Source organism: Cupressus sempervirens, chromosome 4 (assembly GCF_028749045.1).
Source record: "Cupressus sempervirens isolate cs-2001-9-10 chromosome 4, ASM2874904v1, whole genome shotgun sequence".
Taxonomy (NCBI): domain Eukaryota; kingdom Viridiplantae; phylum Streptophyta; class Pinopsida; order Cupressales; family Cupressaceae; genus Cupressus; species Cupressus sempervirens.
Window position 1 is genome coordinate 755,628,117 of NC_143121.1, and position 19,371 is coordinate 755,647,487.

The 19,371-nt window shown below is 30.4% G+C and overlaps 1 protein-coding gene across 1 annotated transcript; it reads right to left on the reverse strand.

The window, feature by feature from the left end:
- Positions 1 to 568: 568 nt before the first annotated feature.
- On the reverse strand, positions 569 to 1,752 carry LOC149563565 (protein VACUOLELESS GAMETOPHYTES-like). The gene is made up of 2 exons (XM_089824026.1): positions 1,520 to 1,752; positions 569 to 1,433 (listed from the first exon to the last, which is right to left on the reverse strand). Exons 1-2 carry the CDS (start codon positions 1,660 to 1,662, stop codon positions 830 to 832), a joined length of 747 nt encoding a protein of 248 aa, XP_089680152.1. The 5' UTR covers positions 1,663 to 1,752; the 3' UTR covers positions 569 to 829.
- Between the last annotated feature and the right edge of the window lie 17,619 nt (positions 1,753 to 19,371).

A 19,371-nucleotide genomic window follows, 5' to 3' on the forward strand; every position in this document is an offset into this window, starting at 1 on the left:
ATTCTTTTATATTATTCAATTCACTCACTTATGTTCATTTCTAATCTATAATATATAGATATAATATATGATAAAGTGAGGAAAATGTTATATATTTAAATGGTTCATATAAAAACATTATTTCTTCTCATTTTGTACCTCATTTTATACCTGATTAATAGCAGACTCCAACATTTTTCACCAAATTAGTACATAAATCTTTCATAAAATAGCATCCCATAATGTATCATTGCACACCATTCTCCCACTCCTAATACAGTTCTTGTAGCATCTAGAGTGTCGACATATGATATTCCTATCATTTGAATAAGAGTTATTATACAATCTCCCAAAGTTGAACTCCACTTTTCCATCCAACTCTTCACTATTCAATGTTAGACTTCTTAATTCACTTTCACCAGAAGGGAAAACTAATAACTTAGTAAATTATGATTGAAATGAGGCATTAATTTGCTAAAAAAGGTCAACAGGAGCAATGCTAACTTGTAAATATACCGTGTTCTGTAATATTCGTCCAGCCTTTCAAAGATAAAGACAATCACATGAAAACTACTATCACATCAAAGAATCAGGGAACAATTTGACCGAAAAAACAAAATAAAAACGCCTGTATCATACAAAAATATTTACAATCACGTGGGACGATACAGGAAACTGATTACCCCGGAAGGATTCAAGTATCTAGTAGCTCAAAGGTAACCTAAAGTTTGAAAAATTGAGACAGTAATGATAAAATAGCAAAAAAATAACACTTTAATATATATATATATATATATATATCTTTATTCCGAAGCTACCAGACAGCATTAATAGAAGCAGCAGAAGAAAATTAACGTGGCGCACGTTTAGCATCACCATCAGGGACGGGAAGAACCACCTCACGAGTTACAGTATCAAGAATAACATTCCCAACATCTTGACCAAGTTCTTCGACAAGTCCCCCAACAAATATCCGAACAACCTGAGATGCATAACGAGCAGCCCTTGCAAGCTTTCCCTTCTTAGGCGGCTCACTGATCCCGTGCGCCTGGAGCCCGTTAATGACACCTTTCGCACAGAGAGCATGTAGATAGAATTCGCAGGGAGCGCAGTAATACACCCACGCGGTGCCCTTTTTGTTGCATGCATTGCATGTGTAAGCGGAGTTGTTGGGTAACGGAGAGGAAGATAAGAGTTCGAGGGAGTGCTGAGGATGCTCCTTCACGGTGAGCTCGGAGGGGAGTTGCAAGCAGCACGGATGAATGCAGAAAGAGCACGTTGGGCAGCGGAAGGAGCAACCGTTGGTTGCTTTTCCACAAACTCCGCATTTGGGCTTTTTCATTCCGGCTGCTTTGTTATGGAAGACTAGCTGGTGTTGGTTGTGGTATGGGTGGATGGCCGTGGGTGGAGCTTTGGCACAGAACTCGTGCATGTGGAAGTTGCACTTGGTGCACCTGAGCCAAATAAACAAGAGTGTTAAACCCTTCTGTAAATGAAAAAAAAACGAAAAATGGAACCTAAAGAAATGATAAAGCCAAACCTGTATCGTAGTCCAGCTCCATATTCCTTACACCCTCTGCAAGTGTAGAGTGACTGCGCAAACACGAAATTGAGAGGATGTTGTGGATGACTTGAATGCTGAATCTCTTCCCCAACTTTAGATACCATTTGCAGAGTTGCCATCAATCTTTTCAAAATAAAATTATTATTCAAATCCTTAGAGAAGCTATTAAGCTAAGCTAAAGACTTTCTTTAGGCTTGATAATTAGTCCAAAACTGGCAACTATCACTTATATGCAGGTCTAGAATATTAGGGTTCTTGCGAATACAATTATCTAAACCGCCTCGTGGAGAAATATCAGCATTGAGTTGATGAAGATTCTTGGTCACATTTCATATGGAAAGTGAGATGTTTCTTGCTCGGCAGTCACCTTCTGCGATACCATCACGTAAAGATACATATTTTATGAGCGGACTAAATTAATTTATCTGTCTTTTGAGAAAATCAAGTAGAAGAATTTGCCAGCTGTTGGATTGGTCGAATCAGCTGACGACTCTCTTGCGTGGATAGTTAATGATCTTATTCGATGCAGTTTCCGACGTTCAAAAGCCAACATTATGAATATTTCATGTCCGTGAAATCTGGTATATATCAAGTTTCCCAAAATTTATTTGGTCTCCAATGTATTCTAGCTATTAATTCCTCTATCAAACATTACTTGGACCCGAACGAAAAGTTTCACATCTAAGAAATCATGACGGGTATATACTTTGTACCTATACAGAAAGATATTTAGGTAGAGGGAAAGATTATGCACTATAGATCTCATAGATATTTCCACCATTATCTCAAATTATAGCTAAAAACTACAACGCGTTATCAAGAACTTTTTGACGGGGTTAATTGGACATATGTCAATTTGGCATCAACGGTGGCAAGTTGGGTTCCTTGAATGAATTTAACAATACAATACATTGTAAATGTATGTTTTCTTATATTTGTAACGTCAAAATAATTTGTTAGAGCTGCTGATTGAACATTGGTCATCAAAACTGGAATGGGATTCGAAAATTGTGTGAACAAATTTAAAGCTGGAAAAGATTAAAGTTGCTTAATATTTCAAGGAAAGCTAAGCTTCATAAAATATAAAATAAAGTTAACTTTTGCATTTATAAATAAATTTGAATCTATTCTAAATATATCTATATTTAAAACATTTTCAATCATTTTAATTACAATAGATATTTTATTTTATTTTATTTTAAAAATATTATTAATTATGAATGTTTTTCTCATATATTCTAAAGTATTCATAACTTTTATTTAATTAAGATTAAATTTATTTTCTTGGAATTTAAATAATGGATACAATATATTGATCTTTGTTGAAGTTGATGAAAGGTCAATCCCACAACTCACAAGAATCACTTGTATCCAAACACCTATCATAGAAAGAGAGGAACACAAACTATGGAGGATGGAATTCTCACATCCACAATATGACATTCTTAATGACTGAAAAGAGAAATGTATCTATACTTATAAAGGAGATCAAAATCCTAAAAGATAAATCCTAGGTTGCATAATAATAACTAGGAGTTACACATTTTTTTGTGTGCCACAATCAACCAATGTCAATAATATGTTTAATTCAAAATGAAAACTTAAATTTTTTTTATGATAATCTTATTATCATAACTTTTTATTTCATGTATATATATATATATATATATATATATATATATATATATATATAAAGTACCTAAATTAAACTTTACGAAAAATTCATATAGAATTGACCCTCTCCTAAAGCTCACTAGCAAGGAAAATTTATATAGAAAATAGACTTCAACATATTAAAATTTAAGACAAAGGATGTAAAAACCATCCCACCCAATGAATATACAAAATTATTTTCCTAACTAATCCTAGAGATTTCAAAAATATTAAATTCTTTGTACACTATAAGAGTAAAGTGTGAATATTTTCTTCATAACAAAATCATAGGCCTATCGGTTTTGAGTAAACACTTGATTAGGATTGCAAAACCCATAGCCACCATGCTCGTGACAAATAATGTACCAACTAAATGCTTTCTCAAACACATCATCGACATGGGTTTCTAAGTGTCCATTAGATTAGAAGAAAGCTTCAGCGGATCTTTGGTAGGCATGGGAGGTGAATATATTACTTGCTTAACTGTATCGTGCATTCCAAGTGTTACATTTGCCTCACAATGAGAATGTACTAAACTAATAATGAAAGCCACAATCTCCAAATCACTATGCACAATTTTTTATGTCATTAATTTAGTATCCTGTTTGTAACTACAAGTAATTGTTTCAAACATTAACATTAAAAAAATACTAAATTTAATAAATTCCAACATAAATCAATTTTTTATTTTTGTAGATTCATTTTTCTCAGTTCATCAAAACTAATGCCCAAACTCAAATTTTGTAATTGTGTTCTCCAAATCTACATTCCTCAATTACCCAAAACATCTTCACTAAGCTTTCTTCCATTAGCTGCTCATCCCGTAAATACTCATCTTCTCTTGATGTTTCGAGGGATTAGGAAAGATAAAAAGGGTAAGTGCAAGGAAATTATTTTGTTTTACTGTATGATTAATTAATAAAGATTTATCAAAAAAAAAAAATACTAATTATTAATTTGATCTAAATTAAATGTACAAAGGTTAGGTTAAAGAATTTTTATGAATGATGATATTTACATGGAAAATTTTTCAACAAAACTTGATTTGATTTCGCTGACACTTTTGAAGAAAGTATAGTAGTTTTGAAAACTTTATTCATTTGATATGTAAGTAACTAAAAAACATAACATTTCTAGTAATCCATTCCCTGCATTAAACTTGGATCGTTAAATTTTGGTCATTCAAATCTAATGAAGTGAGAAATTCAACCTTTGGAGTTTGAAATTTCTTAGTAAAAGTGATTTTTTAAAGAATGCCAACACAAAATTTCACATGCATTTAATATTTTTTATTCTATACAAATTTATTTCTTCCAGTTTGATAGACCAGTTCATCATTTATATATTATAAATTGTAAACATTTAAAAGTTCACTAAATACTCTTCAAAACAAGTTAAATAATCTTAAAGTCCACCTTTTAGCACTAATCAATGAGCATAGATAATCAATTTATTGAACAAATTCATTAGAACACAATAAATTTTTAAGAAATCAAAATGAGAAAACCTTAATATTTGAGAACTAGGATACCTTTAGAGGCTTTAAAAATAAGTCAACAAACAGACTAAAAATGCACAATATATAGACATATAGAAAATGCACAAAATGATAAAACTCAAAATATGCAAACACTAATTTTGTGGATTAAGAGATACAATAGTGATAATGAAAAATAATGATGAAAGCTCATGCATATGATAAAAGTCCTAAAAGACTCACAACAAACATGTTATTGACCCTTCTTAAAGCAACCATTTTAGAAAATCTTCCTAAAGAAAACTTTAGCGATCCAATTTTAAGAGGAGTTTGATGTTATAAATAAAAGTGAAATAAAATATTTCAAATGTGGAGTTAGAAAATAAAAATTATAGTTTGAACTAGAAATGTAGAGGATGAAAAGAAGAAAAAAGAACGTAGGTAATCAAAGTTATGATCCAATATTAGAAATATTTAAATTCAATATGGGCTAAAAAATTTCTAACAAAGTTATGTAAAATCCAATAGAAAAGATTGCACATATAAGCCTATTGGATTAGTTAATAAAAGAATTCATTAGTATTTATGTTGGAATTTTAATGGGAAAGTTAGATATGAAGAGGGGTAGGGGTTGAATCAAGATATATAAAATATTTATCCTTTCAAAAAGTTATCAAATTTGGTGACTTTACCTCTAATCCATTTTTCATTAATATCATAAATCACATAACTAGTTACTTCTATGATTTATCCGATCTAATAGCTAATCACATCCATGAAAATTCTAAGTAAATGATCAACACATAACACAAAGTTTTAGGTTACCCAAAACCCCTCCAAGATGAAATTAAATAGTGGTGGGGATGACATCCACAAATCTTCATTACTGTAGTAGTAAATTTGTCCTATTAGAGATACAATTTGGATCACTTTTGATGATCTATCCTATGAAGGATCTACCTTGTTAAGAGTTTATGAGAATTATATAGTCTACCTTGATTAAAGGATTTAAAACATATAGTAAGTATGCAATCTATTAAGATATTTGTAGAGGTCTTATAGGACCACACTGTTAAGCAATTTACAATTATTACACTTGCAAAATTGTATCAGTACTTGATCCTCTGGTTTACACTTCAAATGCTGATAATAAATCTCCTCTTTATAATCTCTAGTCCTTTCATTGATCTAATATATTTTTATTCTTCCCTTCACTTCTCTTCTTAGTCACATTTCTTGGTTAACCTTCAAACATAACTTCAAGCATCCAAACTTGCAACCTCTCACACATGCATTATGGAATTAGGGTTTAGATTCTTTTCTTATAACCAATTATAGAAGTTTCTAGATCAAAAGTAATAATCCAGATCCATCCCTTTTGCCACTTAGTCCTTCCATATTTAAGATTTTCTAATCACCTTATGTAGGGATTAATGATCCTAACCAAATATATAATCACCTCTTTGATTTACTCCTTAATCATTGAAACATGCATTTAAGTTGGAAAAAATAGTTTATCTCATTTTTTGTGTCATTCTAATCAAATATAGCAAAATTGGTTTACTCGAAACTTAAACATTTTGATCTTCAAATATCTCTAATGTTCGTGTTGTTCCTAATTCTCTATCTTCTTTTCTTATATTGTATGACTCAACATCTATTCTCTTGGCACAAACTATCTTTTGGATGATTTGACATGTATTGGATTACTTGATGACCAGAGACTTGTTTGGAAATACAAACTACACAGCTTCAATGTAATTACACAAAAGTCTTCAATCCTTTCCTCAAGCTTAGCAAGATGATTCAGTGATAGTGATGACCAAATAATCTTGTCTTGACACTATTAGACAACATAACTTAGGGAAAAAAGATATCTCCCTTTTGTATTAGTAGTAAAAACACTTGCTCATGACCATAATATATTCAATAAAAATTTGAAATACAAGTACTCGCCCTTAGTGTATGACCCATACCTTTATTTGTATACTTTGTACTTATACTAACTCTATCACTCAATATATAAATGCAGAACTTTATAATTTCAAAACTATTTCTCCTCTTTGTAAAACTTTCTTCATTCAATAATATTCTCTATCATTCATATTTGATCATGTCCACTATCCACCTTCTTTTTTTTCACTCATGACTATTGGGGTAGAGTAGTGGTAATGTTGCACTTATCTAAAAATCATTATGAATCTATACTATCATAGCTAAAGATTATCCCAACTCATCTTTATAGATTCCAAAGTATCAATCTTTACTTGTAGCGTAGTACCTAGATGAATCAAACTGTTAGTAGTAGACCAATTTGGATCTCTTTGTACTGTCTCCTTTCCTAATGTAATATCTCTCTGCATAACCTCTAGGTCAAGTGTCAAATTTTTTTAAATAAAGACAAGATTAGCCCTTATTATTCCATCATTATCCATCAACTTGGCTAACATAGCTTGGACACTTATTAGTCTGTTAAAATGAAATGAACTTGAACTTATTAGTTCAATGAATGTCCTGTTGACCTTCAATCTTCTCATAGTCTATCTATGATGTACTAATTTTCTTTTCTAAATAATATAGAATTTGATAACTTTTTATACAAATTTACAATGAATATTATTAACAATTTCCTCTACATTATTTATAAGATATCATAAATATACTCTCCTTACTTCAACTTTAGTAGAGAATTTCTCTATCACTTTCTTCTCAAAATTTCTAGTTGTGCAGTGCATTAAATTCTTATTTAAATCAACATATGTATCATTTACCTTGTCCATAATTTGAACTAGTTAAGACTTATTGGGTCCTTCTCATTAAGTATTTCAACATCAAATTATTCTACAAAAATGTCCTTGATCCCATGCAATACTAACCTATATTGTTGCTCCCTTCCCAACTCTTCCTGTCTAGTTTTCCTTAACAATAGGTCTTGCAAATTTATCATCTGATCATAAGTTAAGTTATTAGCATCCCAATTTATAATGGCAATAACTTCATCTAATGTGACTAACTTGTTAGGTGACTAGATCTTCTTCTTCCTACTCCTCTTACCTTTTGAATCAAGGGTGCTAGAGCTCAGCAATGATAATTACAAAGTGTCTATGGAGACATCAGCTCTTAGTCACATAGGCTCTTTAGCTCCACTTATGTCTATACTCACTAAAATTTAATCCCATTGAGTAGTAATTATTTGTAGCTCACGCGTGGCATCCTTCACTTTAATCTATGTAGGGGGCTCTACAATAGGTCTTTGAACTATCACTTTAGTGACATCTTCCTCCTTTAGATCCTATCTCTATTCCTTAGTTATTGTCATTTGTTGGCTTGGTTAAGAATTCTCCTTATTTCTTTCAATTAGATGTCCTAAGATGATTTGAATTTCATTGCTTGTAATAGATTGGTCTACTTGTGCATTTGACATTCTAACTACTTTTTCTCTTCTTGTATCGATCCACTCTACTACTTGATAACTGCAACTTATGCCTCATCTAAAATTTGCACACTTGATTCAATAGTAATGATAGATGTATCTCTTAAGGTCACTATTTCCTATTGAGGTGGTTGTTGATCACTAATCTTCTAATATTCCTTTATCTACACAATTATAGGATTAGTGTCCATCAAAGTGTCTTCAAATGATTTAGGAGATTTCTCTTCTTTTCTTGGCTCAGTAGACACTAATTTTTTTATCCTTTTAGTCACACTGAGCAATGTATTTTCAGGTGTTTCATCCTCAATAGTGACTATCTTTACTTTCTTTACACTCTCTTCTTCCATCTTTTGTACTATTTCATCTAATTTTTTGGCATTAGTGTACATATCTTCTGTATTTTCCAATTCAACTTTGTCATCTTCATTTTCTTCTTCCTTTATTATATTAGGCATCAATCCAAAAACTTTGTTCCAAATTAACTTACTCTCCTTTGTAACATCCTCACATATTCTTTTATTGATATTTCCATGTGATGCTTCCCCAAATCTTGCATGACATGGGCTAATGTAGTCTCTCTTATTTGGCTTTCATTAATCAATGCCCATTTCCATTTTTTATCAATTTTATTGTATAATTCTTCCAAAAATTCTTTTCCTAACTCTATTTGTGTATACTTAAAATCTACCATCTTATCTGCAACAACCTATTAAACTTTCTGTAAAGTTTCATACTTGAAACGCTTAAAACTAGTTAAGCCAATTAAACTTATTATATCTTCACATGCGTTGTAGATGTCTTGAGGCACTCTCCTTGGTACTATTTGAAATTGACTCAAGTCATTTGATTCCGTCCTCTCAGCTTCATCATAATCTTCATTCTTTGTGTATACTTAAAATCTACCATCTTATCTACAACAACCTATTCAACTTTCTATAAAGTTTCATACTTGAAACTCTTAAAACTAGTTAAGCCAATTAAACTTATTATATCTTCACATACCTTGTAGATGTCTTGAGGCACTCTCCTTGGTACTATTTAAAATTGCCTCAAGTCATTTGATTCAGTCCTCTCAGCTTCATCATCATCTTCTAGGTATCTTCTTCTATTGGCCTTGCTTGGCTTATGATGGTCTCTTCTTTGGACTTTTTTGTTTCATTGGCTTGTTGATCCTCACCAATTACTTCCTTATTGGCTTAGTAACTATAGAGCTTACTACCTCACTCATTTTTCTTGTTAATACTTTCTTTAAGCTCTTTTTCACCTTAGTATTAACTACTAAAACTATTTTGCCTTTAGTTTCTTGAGGCTTGACAATAATGAGTTATTTTCCCTTTTCTTCATCATCATCATCACCACCAGCTTCACTTCTAAGGTTTTCTCCTTTTCCTTCTATGATCTACAATGATGACTCTCCAAGATTTCCTTCCAAGTCTTGGATCACTTTCTTCCTCTTTCTATCCAACTTGTGGCCTTTTTTCTACATCATCATCTTGATATTGGAAGACTCATATGTGTTGAATGACTCATCATCCTTATCAATTTATTCTACCAATAGTGATGTAATAGCTACATATACTTCATCAACATTCACTTCATAGTGCATAGGCCTTAGCCATGCTACCCTTCGTATTACTAGAACATTTTTATAGTTTGTATCAACTAGAAAAATAAATATAATCATTGTACCATCTTAAAATGGATGCACCTACATTTTAAGACCTTTTAGCACCCATTTCAACAATTCCTCTCTTGGACCATTGATGGACCTATGCTCAATGTCTCTCTTTCTATTCTCCTATTCTATTTCACTCTTATTATAATGTCTTCTAGTTATTATCTTGTTACCCTTTTGACCATATCAATATGTTATCTACCTACCATCTTCTAGCACTTTTATGTAGCATGTTTGTCTTATTCTTTATGATTAGGTCAATCTAGGTCAACCTCATCCTCCTAGGCTGACCTAATTACTAATAATTGTAGCATTTGGGGCCCAAAGGCAGTCAAATTTTCTACTTACTTATTTATACTCCCCCATTGGCTTGATTTATTTTCTTGCCCAAAAACAAGTATAAAAGGAGGCTTGTGATCATTGACCAAGTAACTCATGATCTTTCTGTCAATTGAAGATTTTTTCCTATTTCATTCAAAGAGGTCTAGCATTCAAGTGTTAAGGCAAGCAAGTTTCATCAAGAATTCTAGGTTTTTTTGTTGTCATTTCCATTTCAAATCTAGTATGTTGTTGGTCATCAATGGAGGAGCTTTATAGTGAAGCATTCATCATCTTCTTCATTGATGTACATTTACATATATGGCTCCAACATGTGGTTATGGTAGATCCATTAGAATTGTGGAGACATCCGACATTCTTTATAACAAATTCAAGATCTACAATACAACATATTTACATACACATGTGTAAGGTGAGTATAAAAAGTTATCTTTTTCTTTGCAGCCACTTACATTTAAATTTCTCAGTTATGGTTAATTTTTAAACCTAGGGCTTGACCAAGGAAAGCCCTCATCAAACACCAACCTCAAAACCTTTCTTTTCTATGTTGATTTGTAGGTTGGGAGTGAAAAGTATTATAAACTTAGAAACACTAGTTTGCAAGATTTCTAGAGTCATCAGTTTAAAAGTCATAGGCTATGTCAACCTAGTTGTAGGACATCCTTCCAGATCGACCTAATCCTTCACTCTCAGACTCCAAGGATATTTTTGGGTTTTGTTCCTTTGTTTGCCTCATTCCAAGATTCATGGACAAAAGTTCAAAAAATATTTAGATCCAAAAGTTCTTGAGAAAAATACATCTCCCTCTATGCATTACAAGGTGAGTCTTTCCTATTCTACTTCCTTTTATATCTTTAACCTATATTTGTATCTCAATTGGGCTGCTTGTATTCACACAACATCTACACTTACATTGGTTAAGATATTAGTTTAATTTCATAGTCATATTATCCTTTTAAGGGCATAAGAGAGTGCATTTATTTGTATTTCATTCCTCTTTACAACCTAGATTTAGTATTAGCACCATTCTCCCTTTGGGTCCTAGCTAATATAATTTAAATTATGTGTGGAATCATACATGGAAATCCCTCTCTTTGCCTCAGAAACATATTTTGAATGGCTTGGGCACCATAAAGTGGAAGTCTACATCCTATTAAAGTGCTTCCATTTTACCACTCAATATTTTGATGATCCCAACCTTGTGCCCCTTTCTTATTAGAGTTGGATTACTTATTTTTGACATTTACCTTAAGTTGTATTGACTTGTTGTGGATTTTAGTGTATTCTGATCTCCCTCTTTACATCTAGAACACTCTTGCATAGACTTTTCAACATTGAGTATGCACTTTTCATGCTTTAGTATTCAAATGTTTATTGGCTCTTGCATACATTTTAGTGAAAACATGATTTATTGGTTGTAGTCTATATGTGCTTATATTTTTCTAATGTTAAACAAATATTTTAAGGAATTTTCCAAACATTTTTCCCTTATCTTTGACATTAAGCTTCACTCTCTTATGAAATTAGATTTATCATATGGAGATGAGTTGCAAATTGATATTGGCTATTCTCCTAATATACATCTTGACTATAGCAGTGTATTCCTTGAGGGTAGTCTTGTAACTACTCATTTTCCCTGAATGGGCCTTACCTTAATTCATGATCATTTCTATATGGTGAACTTTATTGATATATATGAGTCTTTCATTGATAAAACCACAATTTATTAATTATTCTCTTCTTCATGAAAGAGTTAACATGATTGATACCTTCTCCTTTCATCATAACAAGATTCATTTTTATCCTTCTCTTAGTGATATTATAGACCATGAGGAAGACATTGTAAATACTTTTATCAATGTAACCTTGCCTTCATTACTTGACTTCCACAATTCCTATTCTAATGATTCCTTAGAAAAAGAGGATAATGGTAATTCCCTTAATAACCTTCCTTCTAGTGATGAGTAATGGAAAATCCATATCTGAATCAAGTCAATATCACTCAACCTATTCTCACTCTCAAGGGTTGCCTTTCATCAAATAAACCTATCATCGCCCTTAAAGTTTATCCTCCTATAACTCATAAAGGGGAACATAGTGATTCCAAGGATTATCATATAGTGTCTCACACCTATTGTACAAGAAATAATCCTCAACCTACTACTTCTCTTCCAACTTCCAACTCATTCTTCATCCTCTACCTCATCTTTCTCAATATCTTGGGTTGAATTATGATTTGGGAACTTCTTCAAACATCCTCAACATACCATGAAGCCTTGGAAAAATCTTTATCGACTCTTCCTACTCTCTCCTAGTCAATATAGCATGATTTCATTACAATGCATGAATTCTATCCTTGGTCTACATTAAATTGTGTAGACTTTCATTTTTTTATAACCTTTTAAACATCCTTCTCACATTCTCCCAATAGGATTTCTTGGTCTGTCCATAAAAAATTTGCATAAAACTTATTGTAGATTGTTCATCACAATCAATATTCCAACATATCTTTTCATTATGACTTTTTCAACCCAAAAATGTGGCAAGGGTGAAAAATTCATCATTTATCTACTAGATGTCCTTCCCTATGATAAAAAGTAGACAAATGCACTATTTCAACTAATCTCTTTGAACTTTTCATAGTTACAACATCAGATATATTTCTCTTCCTAAATCAAAGGCCTTAATATTTTGACCTAAAAAGTGGGCTAGATGGACTCTTTCATGCTTTACCAATATTTTTTTGATCTTCTTCTTTTAAATCTCATTTTCTAAATCATCTTCAAACCAATAATATTTTTAAAATAAATTTCCTTATCATCTTGAAAAATTGAATAGAAATTTGCAAACACATCCTTACCTTAATCTTTACTATCCTTCCTTCAAGAAACTTTAAGACACCATCTATATTAAACAGACATAAATTATGGGTATCAAATACAACGTCACAAACTAGCAATTATACCATTTTAAAATGGATACACTTCCCTTTTTAGACCTTTTAACCCCACTCTTCATAATACCCTTGTTTAGACCATGGCTATGCCTATTCTTGACAACCTTTCTCTCCTATATCATTCCTCTTTCCACCCATATCTTTCTAGGACCTACCCCTTCTTTTTGTGCCACCTAGGACTTGGCTACTATGATCAAGTCTACTCAAGTCAACCTAGTGTAAACTAGATCGATCCAGGAAGGTTTTACTTAAGTTGAAAAAATCTACCAAATGGGTAATGTCACTCATCAAGGAGCCTAGATTTGGCAAATTTTTTGGCACTTTTGGGTTGTAATGTTGCCCACAATTTATGAAAATTGGATCGCATTCTCAAGCCTATCACCAATACTAATACATAATTATTTTTAATTTAACAACAAATTCTCAATTGAAATCTAATCTTTCCATGTGGTGAATTAAAATTTTTGATCCACAATTTCTAAGGCATGTGTTAATAGATGGTCACATTTGCTAATCTATGGTAATAATTTAAGTTGGGTTATATGTAAATTACATATATTTGACAAGTGTCTCTATTTTGGAGTCTCTCTAAGGAACATTTTATCTTTCTAATCTTTGGCCTGAAATAGATTATACTATGGAAAAATGTTGTTATTTTAGAAATTTCTTTGAAACTTGTTGTACTTTAACTTTTTAGTGCAAAATGGGATTTAGACCATTGATTTAGGATCATTTAATGGCCATTAAAAAGGGTTATTATATCTTGGATGATATAAATTTATCATTTCTCTATATTTTTACTTTTGGTCATGATTTTTCAAAATAATTAAAGGTTTTCCATGGTTTTACTAAATTTTCATACGATGGAAAAAAAATCAGTAGTGAAATTAAAATTATTCCTATTTTTAAAAATGAAAATGCCAATTCAATTAAAAATTTTCCCCCTTAAATAATGTTGGGTTCACAATGATTTTATATATTTTTCCTAAGCCCTGGGTTCTTAAAGTTATCAGTAGACCCAGGTCAACCTATTTCTTCCAGGTTAACCTCATCTTGAACCAGGTAAACCCAAGTTGACCTCGTAGTCAATACCCATTTCAATTTTGTATCAATTTTCGTGTACAATTCTTCTAGAAATTATTTTCCTAACTCTATTGGTTTATACTTAAAATTTACCATGTCACATCTACAAAAACATGTTCAAATTTCTCTTTATCAACTTTTTCTAAAGTTTCATACTTGAAACTCTTAAAACCAGTTAAGCTAGCTGAACTTATTATATCTTCATATCCATTGTCAACATCTTGACACACTCTGCTTGGTAATATTTAAAACATATGCAAGTTTTTTGACTCAGTCCTCTCATCTTTATCACTGTATTCATCATTTTTGATAACCACTTTTATTCAAGGTCTCTTCTTCTATTGGTCTTGCTTGACTTGTGGCATTCTTGTCTTTGCAGTTTTTCCCTTGATTGGCCTAGTTATCTTCATGAGTTCCTTCTTTGATGGCCCAGTAACCACAAGGCTTACTACCATGGTCCTTTGTCTAGTGACCCTCTATGTTGTAGAAATTGGTGCAGTTACCACTTTCGTTAAGCTCTTTTTCACCTTATGATAAACTTCTACAACCTTTCTTTTCCTATAGTAGCCTAAGGCTCAACAAAAAAGAATCCTTTTCTTTTTCCTTCATCTTCATCATTATCATCACCTTCATTGCTATGTGTTGAAAATAATTATTCAATTGTATATTGTCATTGATGTTACACAAATGTTACATTCTAACATAGCACTACTAGTAGTAATTGAGCTCAGAAGAATCTAGTATTAATCAAGCCAAAGTTTAGAATAAGCCAAGTTCAGTGATCAAGTGTTAACTAAGCTAGGTCGGTCATTGAAGAATTACTATATAAACTAAGTTAGGTCAGTTATGAAAGGAGATCAGTGTAAATTGAGTCAGGTCTATTATAGGTAAAGCCATGTAATTCATTCCCACTTTTCAACATAAATAGATCAGATGAAAAGTGGGAAAAATGTTTTGGGCACTTCGAGTAAAGCCAAGACTTCCATTGAAGCCACCACATAGCTTCGTGCGAAGCCATGTGGAGAGGGCTTCAATGGACACATTAGCTTCGCTCAAAGCCCTTGCCACCCATTGGTCCATTTGGGCTTCAAGTGAAGCCATGGGATTTCTTCAAAGCCTTTACGACTTCGAGCAAAGACCAAAAGGCTTTGTTTGAAGCCCTTAAAAACCCTAACCATGAAAAATTTTAAACCAATTTACCACTTTCAAATGTCATTTTCATGGTGACTATTTTGGACAAGTGGTTGGAGCAAAGTTCATGACTTCTCCAATTATGTCATCATTCCATATTAGCATTTTCAACCTACTTCAAGCATTCAAGGTACCAAGTATGTTCATCTTTGTATTTTTAATAAATATTTAGTTATTTTTAATGATTGTTTAGTTATTTTGATGAATTTTTAGTATTTTTAAAAAGTATTTAGTAAGTTTTATGAATTTATTTAGCCTTTTTATGAGTTTTCTAATATTTTTAGTATACAATAATTAATTTTATGTTTATATGTTGTATTTTAGTTTAAATATTAGAAAATATTGTTTAAACAGTAGATAATGGAAGAAATATTATATGTTTTGTTTATTTAAAATGCTAGATAGATAAATAATAAAAACTAAACATATGATTAGATTTAGGAAACCAAAAATATGATTCTAGATGTAGAAAACCAATAATATTTATTAGTTTAGCTAATAATATTATTTAGAGTTTATTAATTAAAATAATAAACTACTAAATAGATTATTATGAAATTAAATAAATATATATAATATACACAAATTAGAATTGCAATAAAATCTTTTAAATTTAATTTTTTTTTATTTAATTAATTTCTCTATTAATTAAATATTTAATTTTCTTTATAAAATTTTCATTAAATTATCTTTTAATTTGATTTAATTTTAAAAGAAAAACATCACAAACCCACAAGACCAAATACAATAACTCAATTAAAGACAAAGAACATAATCAAATTCTAGGGTCAAAATCACAAATTTACATGACTTGACAAATTCGAATGGGTAAATGACCATATCAGAAACATCATACATAAAGTGGAACATACAAGTACACCATAAACATGCAACTATTGGGTAAGTATCCATAAAAAACACATATAAATAATCCATCTAACTATCATCATGAAATAACTGAAATCAATGTATACAATCCTCATCATCAAAGAATAATGATGCATACATGAGATAATTAGTACCAAAGCAATCACATCATATAACCAAGTACGATATAACATTTGATCCAATCTGATAACCAAGTACCAATAATCATAAAACATAACCATCAAACTAGACTAAATTAATTCAGCAATAAAATAGAAAAGTCAACTATGGGTAGGCATTACACAAGAGGCTACCTCAAAAATTGCATCAAGAAGTCATGGCATTGAAATGCATTGATATGTTTAATCTATATTTGTGTTTTTGTATGTCTAAAATATTAATTTCAAATAATGACGGCCTCAATATTCAAACTCATATTTATTATAATAAACCACAACCTAATTTGTGTGCCATTTTACTTATACTTTTTCTTACACTTACTAGCCTTTGATATTTTTGCAACCTTATTATTACAAATACCAAGCATGTTGGTGCAGTAGTTTGAATCTTGGAATGATGCAAACACTACTAATTTTACATTTAATTCATTTTGAGACCCACTTTCTTCAATAAGAACAAATTTGAAAAGGATTTTTCTCATATTTTAGAATTAGAAGAGATTCCGAATGATAGATTTTCAAAATCTAAATTCTTTTGGTGTTAAAAATTACTTGATTTGTACATTAAAAAAGAGAAAAATCAATGATTTCAATAGAATAAATTCTAACAAATTTTCATCATAGATTTCAATAAATTTTAATTTTTTTCAAATATATTATGAACCTTGTGGACAATGTTGTCAATTGGAACCACACCCTTGTCTTGATTACAAAACCTAGTAGTTGAACATTTAATAAAATAGAAGAACTTGCACGATCAACATTCTCCTTCTTAGCTTTAACACCAATGCATTAGAAGAAGATGCACATTTGTATATGATTTATATACAATCAATTTAGATATTCAAAGGTAAGAAGTAGGTGTATATTTGACCACCCCAACCACAAACACAATCAAATTCTTACAGAGTATTTGGTAATTCATATCTAAACAACTGGTTCTCAAGATTTTTGATTTCTTTATGACCACTAAAAATTATCCTATCAAAGTATAGTTTTTTTCTTAAAGGCTTTAAATTTAGTGTGGATGATATTTCAACTTTGCCAAATTATATATAAGAGTCATTTCCATCTATAATCCACTCAAATATTTATTCTCTTTATTTTGCATTCACCACTACCTACCATAAAAAATTTATGGCAAGAATCGGTTGAATATGATGGATAAGCCATTTTCTTCATTTTCTAATGAATAAGCCACACTTAACATTTAATTTCCATTGATGAGACAATATATTTTGAATATTTGTAGGAATGGTTTTTTTTTTTTTTTTTTTTTTTTTTTTTCTAATTTATACTATAAATTATCCCATAATATTTGAATAACCATACATTTAAGCCATAATAATGAATTATCAATTTCTTGTAGGCATAAAAATGTATTTGTGTGTATTTTAAATATACCCATTTCAAATTTTTAAAATTTTTCTTAAACAATAGATATTTAATTTGAAATGGTATTTATTAGTTCATCTCATAAATTATCAACAATACACTTAGTTTATTTTTTAGTATTGATTTCAATTACTTAGTTTACTTTTTAGTATTGATTTCAATTTATAAAGCTTTGTATATGATTTATTTTTGTATTTCATATTTTCTTCATTAACATTTTATTTACATATTTAAAAAATATATATTCATATATGATCTTTATGTCATATCACCTTTTGTATAATTGTATTAGCATATGGCTATAGAGGAACCCAAGGTCATCTTACTACGTGTACCTCCTATAACTAAAACATTGGTAAGCCAAATAAGAAAAATAAAAATAAAATGTATATCAAGAAGTAGTTGTAGAGATTTTATCATTATTTAATTACAATGGTCATTTATTAAAGTATAGCATTATCAAATTATGTTTTTAATTTTGAAAGTTAAAACAATAGTTTTGATTATTAGATTACTTCATTTAATATCATTTTTTGTACTCTAAGTTTATAACTAAGATTTTTTTTTTACATTAATTATATTTTGAATATTACTTTGTATTAATTAAGAAATTTTGAAAAAGAGGTGCACTATTAGATTATAGAGACTTTACAATCTCAAAAAAATTGGCAACATAAATATTGTCAACATTTTTTTTGAGATAAACAGTAATTAAAAATGGAGATCTTATTTCATACATTTGAAGACTACTATACATTAGTTTTCATAGACTTTTTACCTTAAACTATGATTCTTTTGCATTATTAAGACTATTTTCTAAGCACTATGATATGCTTCACCTTGAATGCTAGAAAATGGATAAAACTCATTTTTTTGTGCCGAAATATGATAAATTTGCATAATTATCATAGCGAGGAATGTTCATGTGTGCAAATATGTAATATAAAAATTCAAGTTTTTTGAGGCAATTTCTATAGTCGATGGCAAAAGAGTCAAAGATAGTTTATGTAATCAAACAACCAAATGCAAACTGAACATTTAATGTGGAGGCGTTAATCAAGTATAACTGTTACAACAAGACATGTCAACTAGAGACCTCCTTAAAACACATTATATATTAACCAAGATTATTGTAATTAAGATTCTAGTGTAATTTGGTAGAATGAATCTATATATTTTAAGTCACCGTGGTTGGTTGAACAATCATAGAAGATTATCTTGGTTCACTTCTTTCAAGAATTGGTAGTCCTCTTTTTGATAGCTAGAATGAGTGATAATTTTAGTATTAAATAGTTAGTACAATGTAGTCTATATAAGAATTGATGAAATCTCAAATGAAGTTGGTTACACCAACACTTTTTATACATTACTACTCTTCAATAATCATTTGAATTAGTAACTTCATCCTCTAGTTAATTACACATGCATTTTCTCAAGAACCCACTTGAAATCAATATTACTTAATAATTCATTTTCCATGATTCAATTTAATTGCTCATATCCATTTCTAACCCATAATTAATACCTATAGCATTTAATAAAGTGAAAGAAAAATATAATTAAAAACTTTATAGTTCCTT

Bases quoted from the DNA above. Each gene is read 5' to 3' on its own strand.
- LOC149563565 (XM_089824026.1), bottom strand. From the start codon at position 1,662: ATGGCAACTCTGCAAATGGTATCTAAAGTTGGGGAAGAGATTCAGCAT. The intron at 1,434-1,519 runs GTTTGGCTTTAT...TATTTGGCTCAG, and splicing joins GGAGCTGGACTACGATACAG to GTGCACCAAGTGCAACTTCC.